The sequence below is a fragment of the Colobus angolensis genome, unplaced genomic scaffold, assembly GCF_000951035.1.
Source record: "Colobus angolensis palliatus isolate OR3802 unplaced genomic scaffold, Cang.pa_1.0 Scaffold4, whole genome shotgun sequence".
In the NCBI taxonomy this organism is placed as follows: Eukaryota; Metazoa; Chordata; class Mammalia; order Primates; family Cercopithecidae; genus Colobus; species Colobus angolensis.
This window is the reverse complement of record NW_012117376.1, coordinates 6,481,938-6,498,165: the sequence shown is the minus strand read 5'-3', so window position 1 is coordinate 6,498,165 and position 16,228 is coordinate 6,481,938. Positions and strand designations below refer to the sequence as shown.

Here is a 16,228-nt window from a genome sequence, read left to right as displayed (position 1 = left end):
TCAATCAGTTACAGTCACATCGTGAATGTCAGCAGAACAGACAGAAATATCACAAACATTGTGTAAGCAATTGTGAAGGCTAAGCTGCTCCATGTAGAGGCCATTCCTTCTGTTCCAGCAGTGTAAATGTCCATCCATAAAAGCAATGTGGGGACTGAGCCCTGGGCTTGGTCTCCCCTTGTCCTGGCACCATTCTCAGTGCTGGTGAAGGTTCAGAAACATTCCATGCTGGACAATGGTCCCTGTTTTGCCTCCTGTGACTGGTTTCCTTCCCCCCCGTCTGCCCCTGCCCTCCCCAATATCTCTAAAGCATAAATCTCACTGTGCCACTTACCTGCCTAAGACCCTTCAGCGATTGTCCCCTTCTTGTGAGTGAAGTCCAAACTCCTTCCTGTGGCCTCCTAGGTCCTGCGTGAGCTGTTCCCTGTCCCTCAAGCCAGTTCAGCTCCTGCCACTCCCCTGCCCTCATACTCAACAACTGACCTTCTTGCAGTTGCTCAAATGCCTCTGCTCTTTCTTCTGGTCTTTGATTCTATTCATTCACCAAATATTTACTGAGTACTTAACATATGACAGGACCTGTCCTAGGAGCGGAGGATTCAGCAAAGAACAATAGCAATGCAAAACAATACAAAGCCCCTGACCCCAGGAAGCTCACATTCTGGCAGAGAAGGACAATAAGCAAACAAACAATCATAGCATATGTCAGGAGGTGATAGGGAGTGATGGGTAACAGGGTCTGTGTTACACAGTGTGGTCAGAAAAGGCCACTCAATAAGAAGACACATGAGCACAGAGCTGAATGGAGCCAGGGAGAGGGCTTTGGGGCCACCAGATACAGGCAAGGGGAACAGAATGCACGGAGACCCTGAGGCTCAAATGTGCTTCACTTGCCCTAACCCTCCACTTCCCAAGACTAGCTCCTGGTCAAGTAATTCATTACCAACCCAGTCTGTTTTACTCCGCAAATATAGCTGGATAAAGGTCTTGAGGGAAAACTGGAAGCGGAGAGCTGGAAGGAAGGATGACACAGCTGGGAAGCAAAGCCACTGTCCATGAGACGGGTCTTAGGCAGCGACAACGCCCCGAGCAAGGCCAGGGCTGGGGACCACAGGCCCAGGGAGATGCCCCAGCACCATGCTGCTGGCCCACCCAACTCTCCCAGGCCCCTCCTTCTGTCCAGTAGGGACAGGTGAGTGGGGCAGGCCTGGAGAACCATGCGGGGCTTATTTTCAGAGGGAACATAGTGGAGAGAGTGTGGGCTTTGGAACCAGACTGATTTTTAAACTGTGCATGACCCTTAGGTCCTGGTTCACCTCAGGCAAGGTAACTCACCTCTCTAGGCCTCAACTTCCTTATCTGTAAAATGGGGATCCTAAGGCCTTGCTCATGAGGTGGTGATGTGTCGCTTGTCTATAAAGGTCTGCTTGCATCGCTGAGCAGGTCGAAGGTGCTCAACAAGTGTCAGTTCCTTTGTTTTCTTCATCTCATAGGCCCTGAGCTATGGACCCTGCAGCTTGTATGAGGATAAAGGACTATGAAATAACTCCCATCATGCAATGGCATCCACAGGGGAAAGACAGGGATGCCATCTGTCCACTGCCAAATCTCCAAATCAGAATCTCCTACCTAATGGGGTAACTACTTTTCTCTCCTGCTGTTAAAATGAAATGTCAGTGGGTTCAACTCTCAATTATTCACATTAATGAAGGAAAAGGTAGAAAGAATAATCCCAAACAGTGGTTAATCACTCGCAAGTTATTCATTAATGGCAAGAAGTGGGACTGTAATATCCAATTTGACACTTCTGTTTGGAAGCGTTCTCTCCCCACTGATGCTGGGCTCATGGGTTGGGAAGTAAGTCACCCCAAGGAAGAGGTGGCAGAAAGGCATGTATCCCTTAAACCTCTAGGGCTGGGGTCAGTGGAAGAAGCTCCAATAGGGTCACCTGACCCAAGGGCACAGGAAGGAGACAGATATACGTGTCCAGCTACAGTCCCTACCAGAGCAACAGTTAAAGGACAGCCCTCTCCCCTTCTATCCGCATGGGAGAAATCACATCCAGGTCCCCACTCAGTGGTTCTTCGGTACCAAGGGGTCCATCCTGGGAGGGGCTGGGAATGGGCTGCCAGTGGTCCTGAGCTAGCCATGTCTGGGGGTCTCTGGGCCCTCCTGCCTCGAGCACGGTTATGGGAGGCAGGGTCAAGCCTGGGGCACCCTGCTGCTTCCCACGAAAAGGGTGTTTATCAGCTAAAGACCTGTGCTAATAAGTGTTAAATAGAGTTCAATGCAGAAAATTGAGAAGTAATGAGACTTGGAGCCGAGAGAATAAATTAACAGGTGATCACATGGTTAAGAGCCTCCACCTGAATGCTGAAAAGGAGGAGTCCTGATCATCGGAGAGCTCTGGGTCAGAGAAGAGGTCAGAATGATAAGTACATCTCAACTGAGGCTAAGGGGTGGTTTGGAGCAATTAAGCAGTTACCATATTTCATCGGTTCTTGGATGCAAGCTTTTCCATATTTTAATATCTCTGAAATTGGGATGCATCTTATAGTCAATGACATGTCACACTTTAATTGGCAGCATTTTTTTCTTTCTTAATGGTACATCAACTAAAGCTGGATCTTATGACTGGGGGCATCTTAGAGTCAATGAAATATGGTATCAGACGCCTTGAGCCTAAATCTCTTTCCTTGTCTGGGCCTTTCATATGGGGCAAGACAATCATTTATCCATTCACTTGTTTAATCGATATTTGTTGAGCACCTACTATGTGTCTGACCCTGGGCTAGGCACAACTGTGAAGAGCGATCATAATAGCTTACACGTCCACTTACTGTTTATTCTATGCCAGGCACTATTAGGAGCACTTGATATGTTGTCCCATTTCTTCCCTACAACAATCCCACGAAGTAGGGTTTATTATTCTTATTGTCCTCCTATGATGAGAGGTCAGAGGAGGTTAAGTGACTTGCTCAAAGTCACATGCTGGCTACTACCTGGACGAGTTGGGAGTCGTCTTCCTTCAGACCCTGAGCTCTGACTTCAGTGCTCTATTGAGTGTTCTTCCTACCCAGAAGCACACACAAGAGTAGAGAAGGTAAACAAGGAACAGGAAATACACAAGTGATGCACGTGATAGAAGGAGAAGTGCAGGGAGCCGAGAGATAATAGAATAGGGCTGTTGTGCACAGAGGCAGCCTCTTGGATTTAGTTTAGGCAGAGGACAGAAGAGAAGAATTGGGTGGTAGTGGTGAGGTGGTTCAGGAGAGGGGACTCAGTGTGTTTGAAAGATAAGTGGGAAGACAGAGTATGGTGCATCTGAGAACTGGAAGAGGGTGGAAGTAGGCCTGATGCTGGAGGTTTTGATGGCCACGCAAGGAGTCTGTACTCCATCATGGAAGCAATTAAATGGTTGGGTTTTTTGTTTGTTTGTTTGGTTGGTTGGTTGGTTTGGTTTGTTTGTTTGAGACAGAATCTTGTTCTGTTGCCCAGGCTGGAGTGCAGCGACGCAATCACAGCTCACTCCAGCCTCAACCCCCTGGGCTCTAGTGATCCTCCTGCCTCAGCTTCCTGAACAGGTAGGGCTACGAGTGCATGCCACCATGACTAGCTAATTTTCTTTTTAATATTTTGTAGAGATGGAATCTTGCTATGTTGCCCAGGCTGGTCTCAAACTACCGTCCTCAAATGATCCTCTGGCCTTGGCCTCCCAAAGTGCTAGGATTACAGGTGTAAGCCACCACACTCGAAAGATTTAAAGGGCTAAACCCTTTAACCCAATTAAAGGGTTTCAAGTGAAAGCTCTCTCAGATCTTTGCTCCCAAGCATCCAATGAATCTCTGAATCTTTTGTTGGATAGTGAATGACCGCAGACTCCCAAGAGGAGGGTTCTGGAGAAAAGCTGCAGAACCTTCAAGTTGTTCAAGTTGAGTACTGCGAAAGTATGCCCAGGCAGAGGGGTGATGAGGATTAAAATCCAGCCTATATGCCATCCACTGAGCCATATGCTTACAGGATAGTGTCTTCTCAGAGTAGCCACTTGTGTTAATTCACACAAAAGCCCTATATAGACTAGCAGGGATCCAGGTCAGGAGATGCAAGCAATAGCTACCATTGCAGGGCTCCTACTGTGTGGCAGGCTCTAGACTGAGGTATCATGGTGGCAGAGAAAACAAAAAAATGAGTGATCATTCTTGCCCTTGGAGACCCACGAGATTTGACCAAAGGTTTTGTCAGGGGAACGAATTTTTTTTCACCGCCATAAAACCCACCATGTCTTGTTATATTAGCTTCCTTTTACTGAGTGCCTACTATGTGCCAAATGTCACCCTAGGTTCTTTCTAGACCTTGTCACTCATGCTCACAGTCCTCTTGAAATGGAGAGAAAATTTAGGAGGAATCTGAGAGGTATAGTTCCTTATCTAAGGGCATACAGTGGGGATGTGGCAGAGTTCAAACTTGATCTCCAGAGACCTAACCAGGCATGAGAGCAATTTTCTCCATGTTGTAGAGGAACTGGTTGTTACTGACTAGCAACTCTGTGCCAGGCACTTTTCATGCACCAACTCCTTTAATCCTCATTATAACCTATTAAAGTGGGCATTATAGTTTCTGTTTTGCAAAAAAAATCATTTCAGGGAGGATGGGAGACTTGCCCAAGGCCTCACAGACAGCCTGAGGGAAAGCCAGGGTTTGGATCCACATTTCCTGTCTCCTGGGCTTATGCCCTTACTTCTCTCCCAACATTTTTAGGTTTCAGAGCTCCTTGAATGTAGGGGCCACTTCTTATTCATTCTTGTATCCTCAAAGACTACTTTGGGATTGATAACATAGCAGGTGTTCAATAAATATTTGTTGAATGAATGAAGAATGAATGAATGGGGACAGAGAAGTGAAGCAGAGGTACACTGTATCTGCAAGCAGGCAGCCGCCTGAGAATGCTCCTTCCTCCTCATCACTGTTTCTTCTGACACCCTGACAGGAAGAGGGTCAGGGCACTAGAGTTTGGCATAATATCATCTTAAAGCTATGTTAATACTCTTCCCCAAAGGGGTAAAATATTACTATGCATGATGAACTATTTGTGGGATTATTGAGGACGTGATATGAAAATCATCCTGATTCTCCACTTATTGAGAAGTGCTGCCCAATTTGTCTCAAATGTCACATCTCTATGTATTAATTTGCTACTCCACAGTACTGATTAAAATGAATGTTCTCCAACTCCCAAGGCAGAGCCATCGGAAATGGAACAGGTTCACTCAGGAAGCACACACCATCCCTCCTGAGCGGGGGAAATGGACATCTATCACCTCCCTCCCTGAAGGAGGCATTGGCCTGCTGTTCTGTTGTTCTGCTGTTCTGGCCTGGAGTGGCTTAAATGCTGCAAATTGCATATTCAGTGTATGTCTATCTATCTATATATGTGATCAAATGGCTTCCATTAGCCCAATTTTGAGATGTCTGCATAATGTCCCAGAATTGGGGAACTCTTTTGGAATGAGGAAATTGTCTGAGAGGCTGAGGTCGAGAGAGAGAATCAGCAGGTCTAATTACAGGAAAAAATAAAACCAGGGAAGGTCTATTTCTCCCATGCACTTGGTTCCAATTCCATCTCTGGGCCCCAATTTATCTGTGTGCACAGTGGCATGACCACCTCCAACCCTACTCCCACCTCCAAACATCACAGAAGGACATTTTGTTCTGAAGCTTGCTGCTAACCTGCTTCTCCTGGTACAGCAAAACAGGCAGCTCCGGCTCCATCTGTCCATTCCTCACAGATGAGTCTGTCTGACCCTGTTGCAACACGCTGTGGTCCTTATGCAGAGATGATATTACTGATCTTCCATTGGTAGCAAAAGCATACCAGGGTTTTTGGTTTTTTTTTTTTCCAGAAGTGACACTAAGTGGAGCATTTCTTCTTTCCCCCTGCTCCCCTTTGGGAGGGGAGATAGACTAGGGAGAGAGCACAAATTGTGACAATGAAAATGAAGCTGGGATGAAAGTCAAGGACTGCACACAACAGGTGCCCAATAAATATTAGCTCAATGAATGAAGAAATCTCTACCATCAACTTAATGTGTGAGGTCAACCTCCCCGGGCTCAGTTTTTTTAGGTGAACAAGGGGATCAGGGGTGGCCACAGGGCATTTGTGAACTCCCTGTGAATCTTATGGAAAAGAGTCATATTTGTGTGAATATGTGTACATGCACATGTGTGTCAAATCCATGACCTCAAAAGCCTAGGGCCTACTTGACTTGTTACTAGGACCCTTAGCTCTAAAGCCAACATCTCTGATACAAAGAGAAGAGGCCATGAACAGACTAAGTTCCTGGCTTGGCCTCATTAGCTCCCATCTACCAGGTGACAAAGCCTGAGACTTCATCCCTATCCAATGGACACAGGCTCAAGCAGTGGTGGAGGCTCATGAATCTGAAGAACATTCTGTTTCTTCCCTCCAAAAGCCACGGTCTAGCTGTAAAACTAGACACACCACGAACGGCTGGATTAAGAATTCTGTGCAAACTCTGGAGCCAGGGTACTGGGGTGGGGCTGGGATTGTGAGCTATGAAGTTGACATATTCCTTCCATCCCTGAAATAATCCCAGTCAACTAAGGTTAGGATGAGAGTGACTTAATTAATTAGCTGACATTTATCAAGCGCTGACAATCTGCCAGGTCCCATACTGAGCACATCTTGTGACTTGTGCATTCTCTTCCTTAATCCTCACAACAGCTCTATGAAGTAAGTATTATTCTTATCCTGATTTTACAGGCACAGAGGCTGGAGCTCAATGAAATGACATAACTTGCCCAAGGTCACCCAGCAAGTGAATGGTAAGATAGGATTTGATTCCAGGTGTCTGAATTCAGAACCTGAGATCTTAATTCTTGTACTATGCCACCTCTCCCCTTATGGTTACCAAGGAGTCCACAAAAATAATAGAAAATAAGGGTACGTCATCTTTCTAAGATTCTTTATAGAGATAATTAGTGGAACAGAAGAGGTATGATTTTTAAGGAAGCCTATAGTTTGATACTGAGATGCCCAGATCACAGTTAGACTTCGCTAAACAAAGAAATACCTGTTTTGAGAGCCAGAGAATTAAGTAGATCTAATAGACTGAGTCCTAACACTCAGAGATGGGCTCTCCTTCACAAAAGTGTCAGAGTGCACAAGATCCATGCTGCTAAAATGCAGAGGCGCGACCAGGATTAGGCACCAAAAACCTGCAGAGACTCTTCCCTAATTGGCATTTCTGATCTGTCCATCATGCTCGCTTACCTGGTGATCAGTCTGGAACAGTCAGAAACAATCCCATGCAAGAGTTGGGAGCTGTGTGTGAGGAAGGTGGGAAGTCTGGGGCTAGGGTGAGAAAAAATGTCCAAATGGCTGGAAGACTGGAAACATCAGATAGAGACACACTGGTGGTAAAGTGGGGAAGATGCAGGCTTCTGTGAACTCAGACAGAGTGACACATGGCGAGCATCAGACAGCCAAAGACAGAAAGGGAGTCACAGAAACCAAGACCAACACAACTGGGTTCCAGGAAGATTTAAAAATAAACAGTAAAGGCCAGGTGCGGCGGCTCACGCCTGTAATCCCAGCACTTTGGGAGGCTGAGGCGGGCGGATCATGAGGTCAGGAGATCGAGACCATCCTGGCTAACACAGTGAAACCCCATCTCTACTAAAAATATGAAAAATTAGCCAGCCGTGGTGGTGGGCTCCTGTGGTCCCAGCTGCACAGGAGGCTGAGGCAGGAGAATGGCATGAACCCAGGAGGCAGAGCTTGCAGTGAGCCGAGATCACGCCACTGCACTCCAGCCTGGGCAACAGAGCGAGACTCGGTCTCAAAAATAAATAAATAAATAAACAGTAAAATAAAACGAAAAGAATAAGGTGAGCCTTTAAATGAACATTTATCTAATCTTCACACAGAAAAAGCCTTTCCAAGCATGGCACCAAAAGTAGAGAGCATAAAAGAAAAATTAAAAAATTAAAATGTAAAATGAGTGGCATAAAAATGAAAACTGATGCACCTCAAAAGGAAACCCATCACATTAATATCCTTAATATGCAAAAAGCACTTACAAAGAAGATAAGAAAAATTCTAACACCCCCATGGCAGAGACCAAGAGAGAGGATTTATACAATTATCAATACATGGCCAGTAAGTAATGACAGGTGCTTCACCTTACCTATAATCAATCAAAGAGATGCAAATTATCACAACAAACGGGATGTCATCTTCTACCCATTTTAATCCATGAAACTGACTTAAAACTCACCAACATGTAACCCTGGCAAGGTGGGAGGAATGGGCTCAGGCCTGCTTGTGCACTGTTGGTAGAAGTATACGTTCGTATAACCTTTCTGAAGACACGATGGAATTATGTATCAAATGGAAAATCTACATACTCTTTGATCCAGCAATTGTACTTCCAAGAATTTATTCTAAGAAGATAATTAGATGAGGGCTTAAATTGTATGTGTACCAGGATGTTCTTCACCTAAATATCCACAGAAGATGACTGGTTAGATAACTCTGGTATATGCAGACCACAATGGCTCCCTCAGTGATGTTCATTAGAAAGACAAATCAGGGCTACTTTTATTAACACAGAAAAACGCTGGCCTCATTAACCAGATTACAGAATTGCACAGACAGCATAATCCCAAGTGCCCATGGATCCACACCTGTGTGCATATGTGTGTGCAGAGGGATGTCTAAATGTATATTCACTGGAATGGCAGAACTGAGGCTAGACCTGGGCAGACAGCCCTACCTGGGCAGAGCAGGATGTGGGCAGACCTGGGAGTCAGCAGGAGGAGGAAGAGGAGGAGGTGAGTGGGGTGAGGGCTCCTGTGGCCTATTTTTAGACTCCATGCTGAAAATGGGATTGTCAGATCTAGCAACTGAAAATGCAGGATGCTCAGTTATATTTAAATTTCAGGCCCAGTGTGGTGGCTCACGCTTGTAATCCCAGCACTTTGGGAGGTCGAGGCAGGCAGATCACTCCAGCTCAGGAATTCGAGACCAGCCCGGGAAACATGGTGAAACTCTGTCTTTACCAAAAATACAAAGAAATTGGCTGGCTGTGGTGGCGCATGCCTGTAGTCCCAGCTACTTTGGGGGCTGAGGCAGGAGGCTGAACCCAGGAGGTCGTGGCTGCAGTGAGCTGAGATCGTGCCACTAGACTGAAGCCTGGGGGACAAAGTGAGGCCCTATCTCAAAAGAAAAAAAAAAACCATAAAATAAGTATATTTGGGGTATGCTTACACTAAACATTATTCCCATTTCAAAAATCTGAATAATTTAAAATTCAAATTAACTGAGTGCCCTGTATTTTATCTGGTGACCCTAGCTAAGAAGCTCAGGAACACATCTCTTGTTGCCTCCATGGATGACCCATGCCAGCCTGGAAGTTCCCACATCCTCCCCTGCCTCTGGCTTAGCTCCAGTTTACCTGCCCGTGAAATGGAGTCACTAGCCTCTGCCTTACTCAAAGAGTTTTGCAGAAAAGCCACGTTAAAATTCCTGGCCATCAAGCCCTAAACTGCACACAAAACCTCCCTGAGGCCCAGCATGTACTTCTGTAAGATGGATAGCAACGTCTGTCCACAGGGTTGTGGTGGGGGATTAAATGAGATAATGTATGTAAAGTGCCTGACATACAGTCAGTGCTTAATACAGGTTGATCCCCTTCCCTCCCGTCCAGCTGCTGCAGCCCATGCTCTTGCCCCCAGGGATTACAAACCAAGCACCTTCTGTCATCTCAGGGTTTGACTACCGGCCTTTTTGATCTTTTCCTTGCAGCGGCAGCAGCCGTGGGCGGACACTCATCACCTGACTTCACCTTTCTCCAAAATCCCTAGCAGCAGTTCAGTTCCTTATCTACACTTTTCACATTCCGGATGAGGGTGGAGGAGGATCAAACTCGTTTTGATAGCAGACATTCGGGGATGTCAGCCAAGGGGAGCTACCAAGAGCAGCGCCCTGATGCCATTTTGAAACGGACACAACAACATGATGAACAGAAAATATAAGGAAACCACCCTGACTTGGGGCAGTCTAGGCTGGAAGTGGGGGCCTCTCCTTTGAAGCCTGTCTGTCATTCTCCCTGCTTGCCACCCAGCACAAATGTCCAAGGGGACTCTGCAATGGAGGAAGGGGGCTGAGCCCCTTCCCTGAGAGCCAAATCTTCACAAATTCCTTTTGACTATTGAATCTCCCCTCCTCCACCACTCCACAATGAGGCTCAGAGAGCTTAAAAATCTGCCCAAGGTCACCCAGTGAGTCAGGTACGGGTTCAACATGATTCAGTTGCCTGTTGAATAAGCTCAGAGATAAAGAGACCCCAGGGCATATATCAGATGAGTATGCTCACAGCAGGGGCTGCCCCTACTCATGCCTCCCACCTTCCATCCTTGTCCGTCCACTTTGGGTGCGCCAGAAGTGAGTGCAACTCACATTTGTCCAAATGCACGGATTGCCACATAGCCCAGTCCCAAGTCAAATTAATGAGCTTCAGTGATAGCCACAGCCTTGGCTTATGGGTGTCTGACTCCTTTGTTAGCACAGACACCTGTGACCCACTTTACCATGCAGTACAAAACAGCCAGCCACACATCCTGCAAAGTTTGCAGAAACCCTGCAACAGGTGACTGCATAGAGACTCGCTTGGCTACAGCAATTTGTTAGCATTGGTCTAACATTTGCAGGGGCCTTGCCTACAAGGCTTTATTTTCTTAGCGCCCATGACTTAGAGACCTGACATCATCATGTGGCTGAGGTGAAACAGGCTGTTCCTTCTGCCCTGTGAGTCTTGCTGTGGAATGTTGAGCATTCTCATGCCTGGATGGCCTCACCTGTGCCAGGCAGGTGAGAGGAGGGATCCACTGGCCTCTAATTTATCTCTAATGTTTTGCAATCTCTTTAGAATCACAGGCCTCTTTATGAATCTGATGGAAGCTCCAGCTCAGCTCTGTCCAGCAGAATTTTCTGCAATGATGGAAATGTTCTGTGTCTGGGTATCTGGGCTGTTCGACATGGTAGACAAGCCACATGTGGTTACTGAATATTTGACACAAGGCTGGTGTGACTAAGAAACTGAATTTTTAATTCTATTCAATTTTAGTTAATTTAAATGTAAATAGCCATATGTGGCTAATGGCTACTGTATTGGACAATACAGCTGTAGACCAGGGGTAAGCAAATGTTTTTCTGTAAAGGGTCAAAAATTAAGTATCTCATTGGCTTTGCATAGGGTCTCTGTCACAATAGCTCAACTCTGCAGTTGTAGTGCATGAAAACAGCCACCAAACACATGTCAACAAATGGGCATGGCTGTGTTCCAATAAAACTTTATTTACAAAAACAAGCTGCTGGCTAGAGTTGGCCAAGGCAATCTGAGTTTTCTAATGCCTGCTGTATATTCTCCTTAGAAAAAGATACATCCACCCTCAGAACTTTTGTCTCTAATGTCATGGAGTTCACAAACCTCTCGTTGCCCAACCACAGACCCTGCTCATGATTTCCAGGCTACAGTGTCTGTTTTCACGGGACTCTGAATGTGCCCTCAGATCTGCTCTGCTTAATGAGAAGTGCTTGTGCCCCTAACAGGGCAGTGTGTTCAGGGACACCTTTTTCCTCAAGCCTCAGGGAAGCCAGGGCCTCAAAGATCAACCAGGACTGAGAAATGAGGGCACCATGAGAATCTAGGGCCCAGCCAGGTCTCCCATGTGTCAGTCACTCCCAGCATCTCTGATGGCACCTCTTCTAGTGTCCCTGACCCAGTCTCCCTTTCCCTGGCCCTGGGCCCCAAATATAGTCAATGTCCCCCAGGCCAACCTAAAGTGGAAGGAGCTAATGGCCAGAGAGACTTTAGGAAGCTTCTGAAGAGGCCTCTCTTCGTGAGGAGCTTGTCGCTCAAACTTGGAGAAAATTATTTTGGATTCAGGGTCAGGGTGAAGGCACAAATAGGATGACAAAAATCACAGGCTTGATATTAGGAGGAACTTTTTTTTTTTTTTTTTTTTGAGGCATAGTCTCACTCTGTCACCCAGGCTGGAGTGCAGTGGGGTGATATCCATCTCCCAGGTTCAAGAGGTTTTCGTGCCTCAACCTCCCAAGTAGCTGGGATTACAGGTGTGCACCACCATGCCCGGCTAATTTTTGTATTTTCAGTAGAGATGGGATTTTGTCATGTTGCCCAGGATGGTCTCGAACTCCTGGCCTCAAGTGATTCACTCGCCTCGTCCTCCCAAAGTGCTGGGATTACAAGTGTTAGCCACCACAGCCAGCTGAGATCTGATCATTTTTTAAAAAGAAATTAGGCTATTTCAGGAATCCTCACTTCAAGGACAGGTCAGTCTTTGTCAGGAGCCCTCAGTTAAGGTGAAACAGAGTTATGTCAGAAGCCCTCAGCAAAAGGCAGGTGGAATTTTCTCAGGAGCCTTCTGAGCAACCTTTAGTTAAAAATAATTGAGGCCTTCCTAGGAGCCCCCAGTTGCTCAGGTTAAAGCATCAAACTATCTCCCCTATACCCCTGCCACCAGGGGTGGTTTTTTGCTAAGGAGGCAGAACTTGTCCTCGTTATGCATTACACCCCTGGCCAAGACAGGGAGTATCTGTTTCTATATTGCTATAGCTTCATTCGAGAAAGCATCGCTTACTCTTTAAGTATCTTAAACAAAGGCAAAGGCAAAAAAAAAAAGCTTTTGGATATCTGGCATGCTTTACTAGGGTATTATGTCATTACTGTTATTAATTATCATTAATAGTCTTAAAATACGCCTATTAATGATCTTAACACAAAATAACAGTGCAGGTCTTAGCCAAGAGCGGCATAATTACCTATTAATGAGATGTAAATTTCCCAGGGAAATGACAGAGATCTAGAAGTACCACCTTCTGAACTAACATAATAAAGTTAATAATAATAATAGTGTATAATCTGAAGATATTAGTGTTAATTTGAATTCTAACACCATATTTAAACAGACTGAGAGAAGTACAAATTATTTGCATAGCACGAACCAAAAGCCCCTAATCCATGCTATTAAGGAAAAATCGATTGTTCTTCTCTGAATGATATAAAACTGACTCTTGGCAGTCACTGTATGGTGTTTTCAGCTGCTTATTTTATTTCTTTTACTTAGGGTTTATATGTCTCTTATTTTCAAAAACAACCTGAGGTACCTTATACAATGAAGCCCAATACAAAACAGAATTAAAAAAATAAAAACACACAAAACCCAGTTAAAGGGGACAGAGAATTAGATGTTACCAGGCCCTCAGGATAAACTACTGCACACAAGTTTTGATATCCATTCCCAGTTTCCCAGGAACCAAGAGGGACAATTTAAGTAACTGAGTTACTGGTTAGTAACCAGCCTTGTTAGGACAGGTGCAAGCTCTGGGTCTGAAGAACACTTCCCTGCATCTGTGAGTGATGCAGTCCTGCTTGTGGCTATTAGGACATCACATCTCAGGCTCCTGTGGCCGATGAGGGAGGCACCTACCTTCATAGGTGGCATGGAAGCCTTGGGCACTGACTGCATAGTCACTGATGAGGCGCAGAGAGAGGGTGGTGGCTGCACTAACAATGGTGGCTGGCAGCTGAAAGCCTGTGAGCCTGAAAGACAAAGAAGTGGATTAGGGAGAATGACCCCCTTGGGAAACTACACATCCATGAAGCATTTATTGAGTGCCTGCTGGATACACAGTGCTGATCTAGGCACATAGAGGGTGTTCAAAGACAAAGTGATTCTCAGCAGAGGTGATGAAAACTAGCAGGTTTCTGCCCCAGAAACATGAGGAAGTGACTCCCCAAAGCCATGGTCTAATCCCCCACCTGGAGGCTTGCCTGCCTCCTTTGTGTTTCCTCTTTTCTCCTTTTTTGATTTCTTTTCCTGTCTCCTCTCTTTCTGGCTGAGGGCCTGTGAGGCTCTGGGTATAATTCCCCATGAGTTTACAACTAACAATTGCCAGTAGACAATATTTATTCACATAGTAAGGGAAATAGAGCCAACTCTAAGTAGAAGAATGAGGATGCTTCTTATCATAGACTTTATTCTTTCAAAGGAATGTCTACTGCTTTTATAGAAATAAGTGCCTATTAGTTTTTAAAGAAAGCAAAAAATAAGAAACCAACACAATCTGGAAATAATTATTCCTGACAGTTGACATACAAAGAGATGGTGGGATCAATAGATGGAATCATATTCAATGAAATAATTTCATACAAATGGGATCAAACTGTGCGTGCTATTAAAATTAAAATGTTTAAACTTTCTTTCTGGAACTTAACTGAATAAAAGGAAACAGGTGTGAAGCTAAAGGAATTGTTGAACCTGAAATAATATAGTTTTAGCACAAGATTATCATTTTTAAAGATTCCTCTAAGAGAAAAAGATACCACTGAACACTTGGGAATACATTTAGGAAAGATCTTGTCCACCACTGGGCGTCCATGCATGGTGACCCTCACAGGGACCCGATTGTGCACACAGGTCGTAGTGAGGTGGCCAGTCTCCTATATACCTTTGTCCTTAACTCCCTCTAAGCCTCAGCCTACCTTACCACACCCAGGTAGGAATCCAGGAGGAATTTCAAGGTTTAACTTTGTGCCCATTCTCAGGTAATTTGAAATATCCGTGGTTCTCCTGGATGCTGCTGTATACCTCCCACTGCTATACAATATCTTGACGCCCAGGATATCCACCGAAGGGCATGAGTATTGGGTTCAGACAAGTTAAATCAGATATTTGTAAACAGACACTGTGAAAACCCTTATGCTAGATGAAGTCCTTGCCCTTCCCACCATCCTAACCTTGTGGGATTCATGTTAACTCAGAATAGACTCAAGAAAAAGCAAAGAAAAAATGATCAAATAATGCAGCAGGTAACCAAATAGTTTCAAGGGCATCTTCTCTTCAAATATAAACACATCCAGCAAAAGATCCCTACCTCACCCCATATTCATATACTCTCTCTCATAAAAAATGTATACATAAAACAATGAAATCATACATATTATAAGGAAACAAACTTTGTTTAATCATCTTATGCTGGGGAAAGGCCTTCTAAGCAAGACATGTAGAGGACTCTCTTTGCACCTACTTTCCTGTCAATCTTCCATGGGAGCTGTTCATGGCATGGATTTCTGACAGGTACTCCACCTGCCCAATAGCGACAGAGCTGGGTAAATGACCAATCACAACATACTATCCCTCATTTTTATTGACTGGTTCAGGGTATGGGGAAGAGGGAAGAGACCATATCACCCAAGCAGAGTTGTTCTGAGTCCTTCTATGGGATATAATATACAGACTCTGAAAGCTTTTTATTTTTGGACCTTAAACTACCACAATATAAGCTTGCGACTCCCAGCAGCCTTTTTATCATCACACAGAGACTACCTGCTTTAGAGAAAATGATATCGCCAGATAGATATAAATAAAAGCTAAGCAGTTGCAAGAGAAGAGAAACAGAACCCTGATGATGTATTTTTCAGATCCTTAATCCACGCAGTGCGGTCTATCTCTTCAATGCCCAGTTACATAAGCCAACATTCTTTCTTTCTTTTTTTCTTAAACTAGCTTGACTTGGTTTTCTATCTCTTGAAATTGAGTACTAATGGATACAACATGAAACCCCAGAGGCCTTAAAGGAAAATACTGATTAATAACTACATGAAAATTAAAAGCATGTATGTGTGACAAAAAACTGTAAAAGGTAATGGGAAAAGTGCAAACTGAAAGGTTATGAATATGTGACGGGAGGAGGATTCGTATTTACAACCTAGAAAAAGTACTTACAAATCAGTAAGAAAATGGAAAAGAGCTAGGAGGAAAACAGCAAAAGGTACAATACAAATTAATGATCCACCTAATTAATATAAAGATGTGAAAACTGAAACCCCAAGACTCATTTGTCACCTATCGAGAGTTGGCAAAGGCTAAGGAAAACAGATCCTGCACTTAACAGCAGGATAATAAGGAAATACTACAAATTATACACACACATTTGACACCTTAAATGAAATGGGCCCAAACTTAAGAAGCCCAAACTACCATAAGTTTCCCAATATGAAACAGATCATTTGAATAGACCTATAACTATTCAGGAAATTGATTTTAAAACTCCCAAAAAAGAATATCTAGGCCTAGATGATTTCACTAGAGAATTCTACCAAACATGTAAAGAAGAATGAAC

At 44.6% G+C, this 16,228-nt stretch overlaps 1 protein-coding gene across 1 annotated transcript in view; it reads right to left on the bottom strand.

Moving 5' to 3' along the window:
- The window catches only part of CSMD2 (CUB and Sushi multiple domains 2), a 621,011-nt gene that overhangs the window by 512,181 nt on the left and 92,602 nt on the right, over positions 1-16,228 (bottom strand). The window contains exon 3 of the mRNA XM_011955655.1: positions 13,534-13,646. Within this exon, the coding sequence (XP_011811045.1) occupies positions 13,534-13,646 (113 nt within the window). The remainder of the gene's footprint in view (positions 1-13,533; positions 13,647-16,228) is intronic.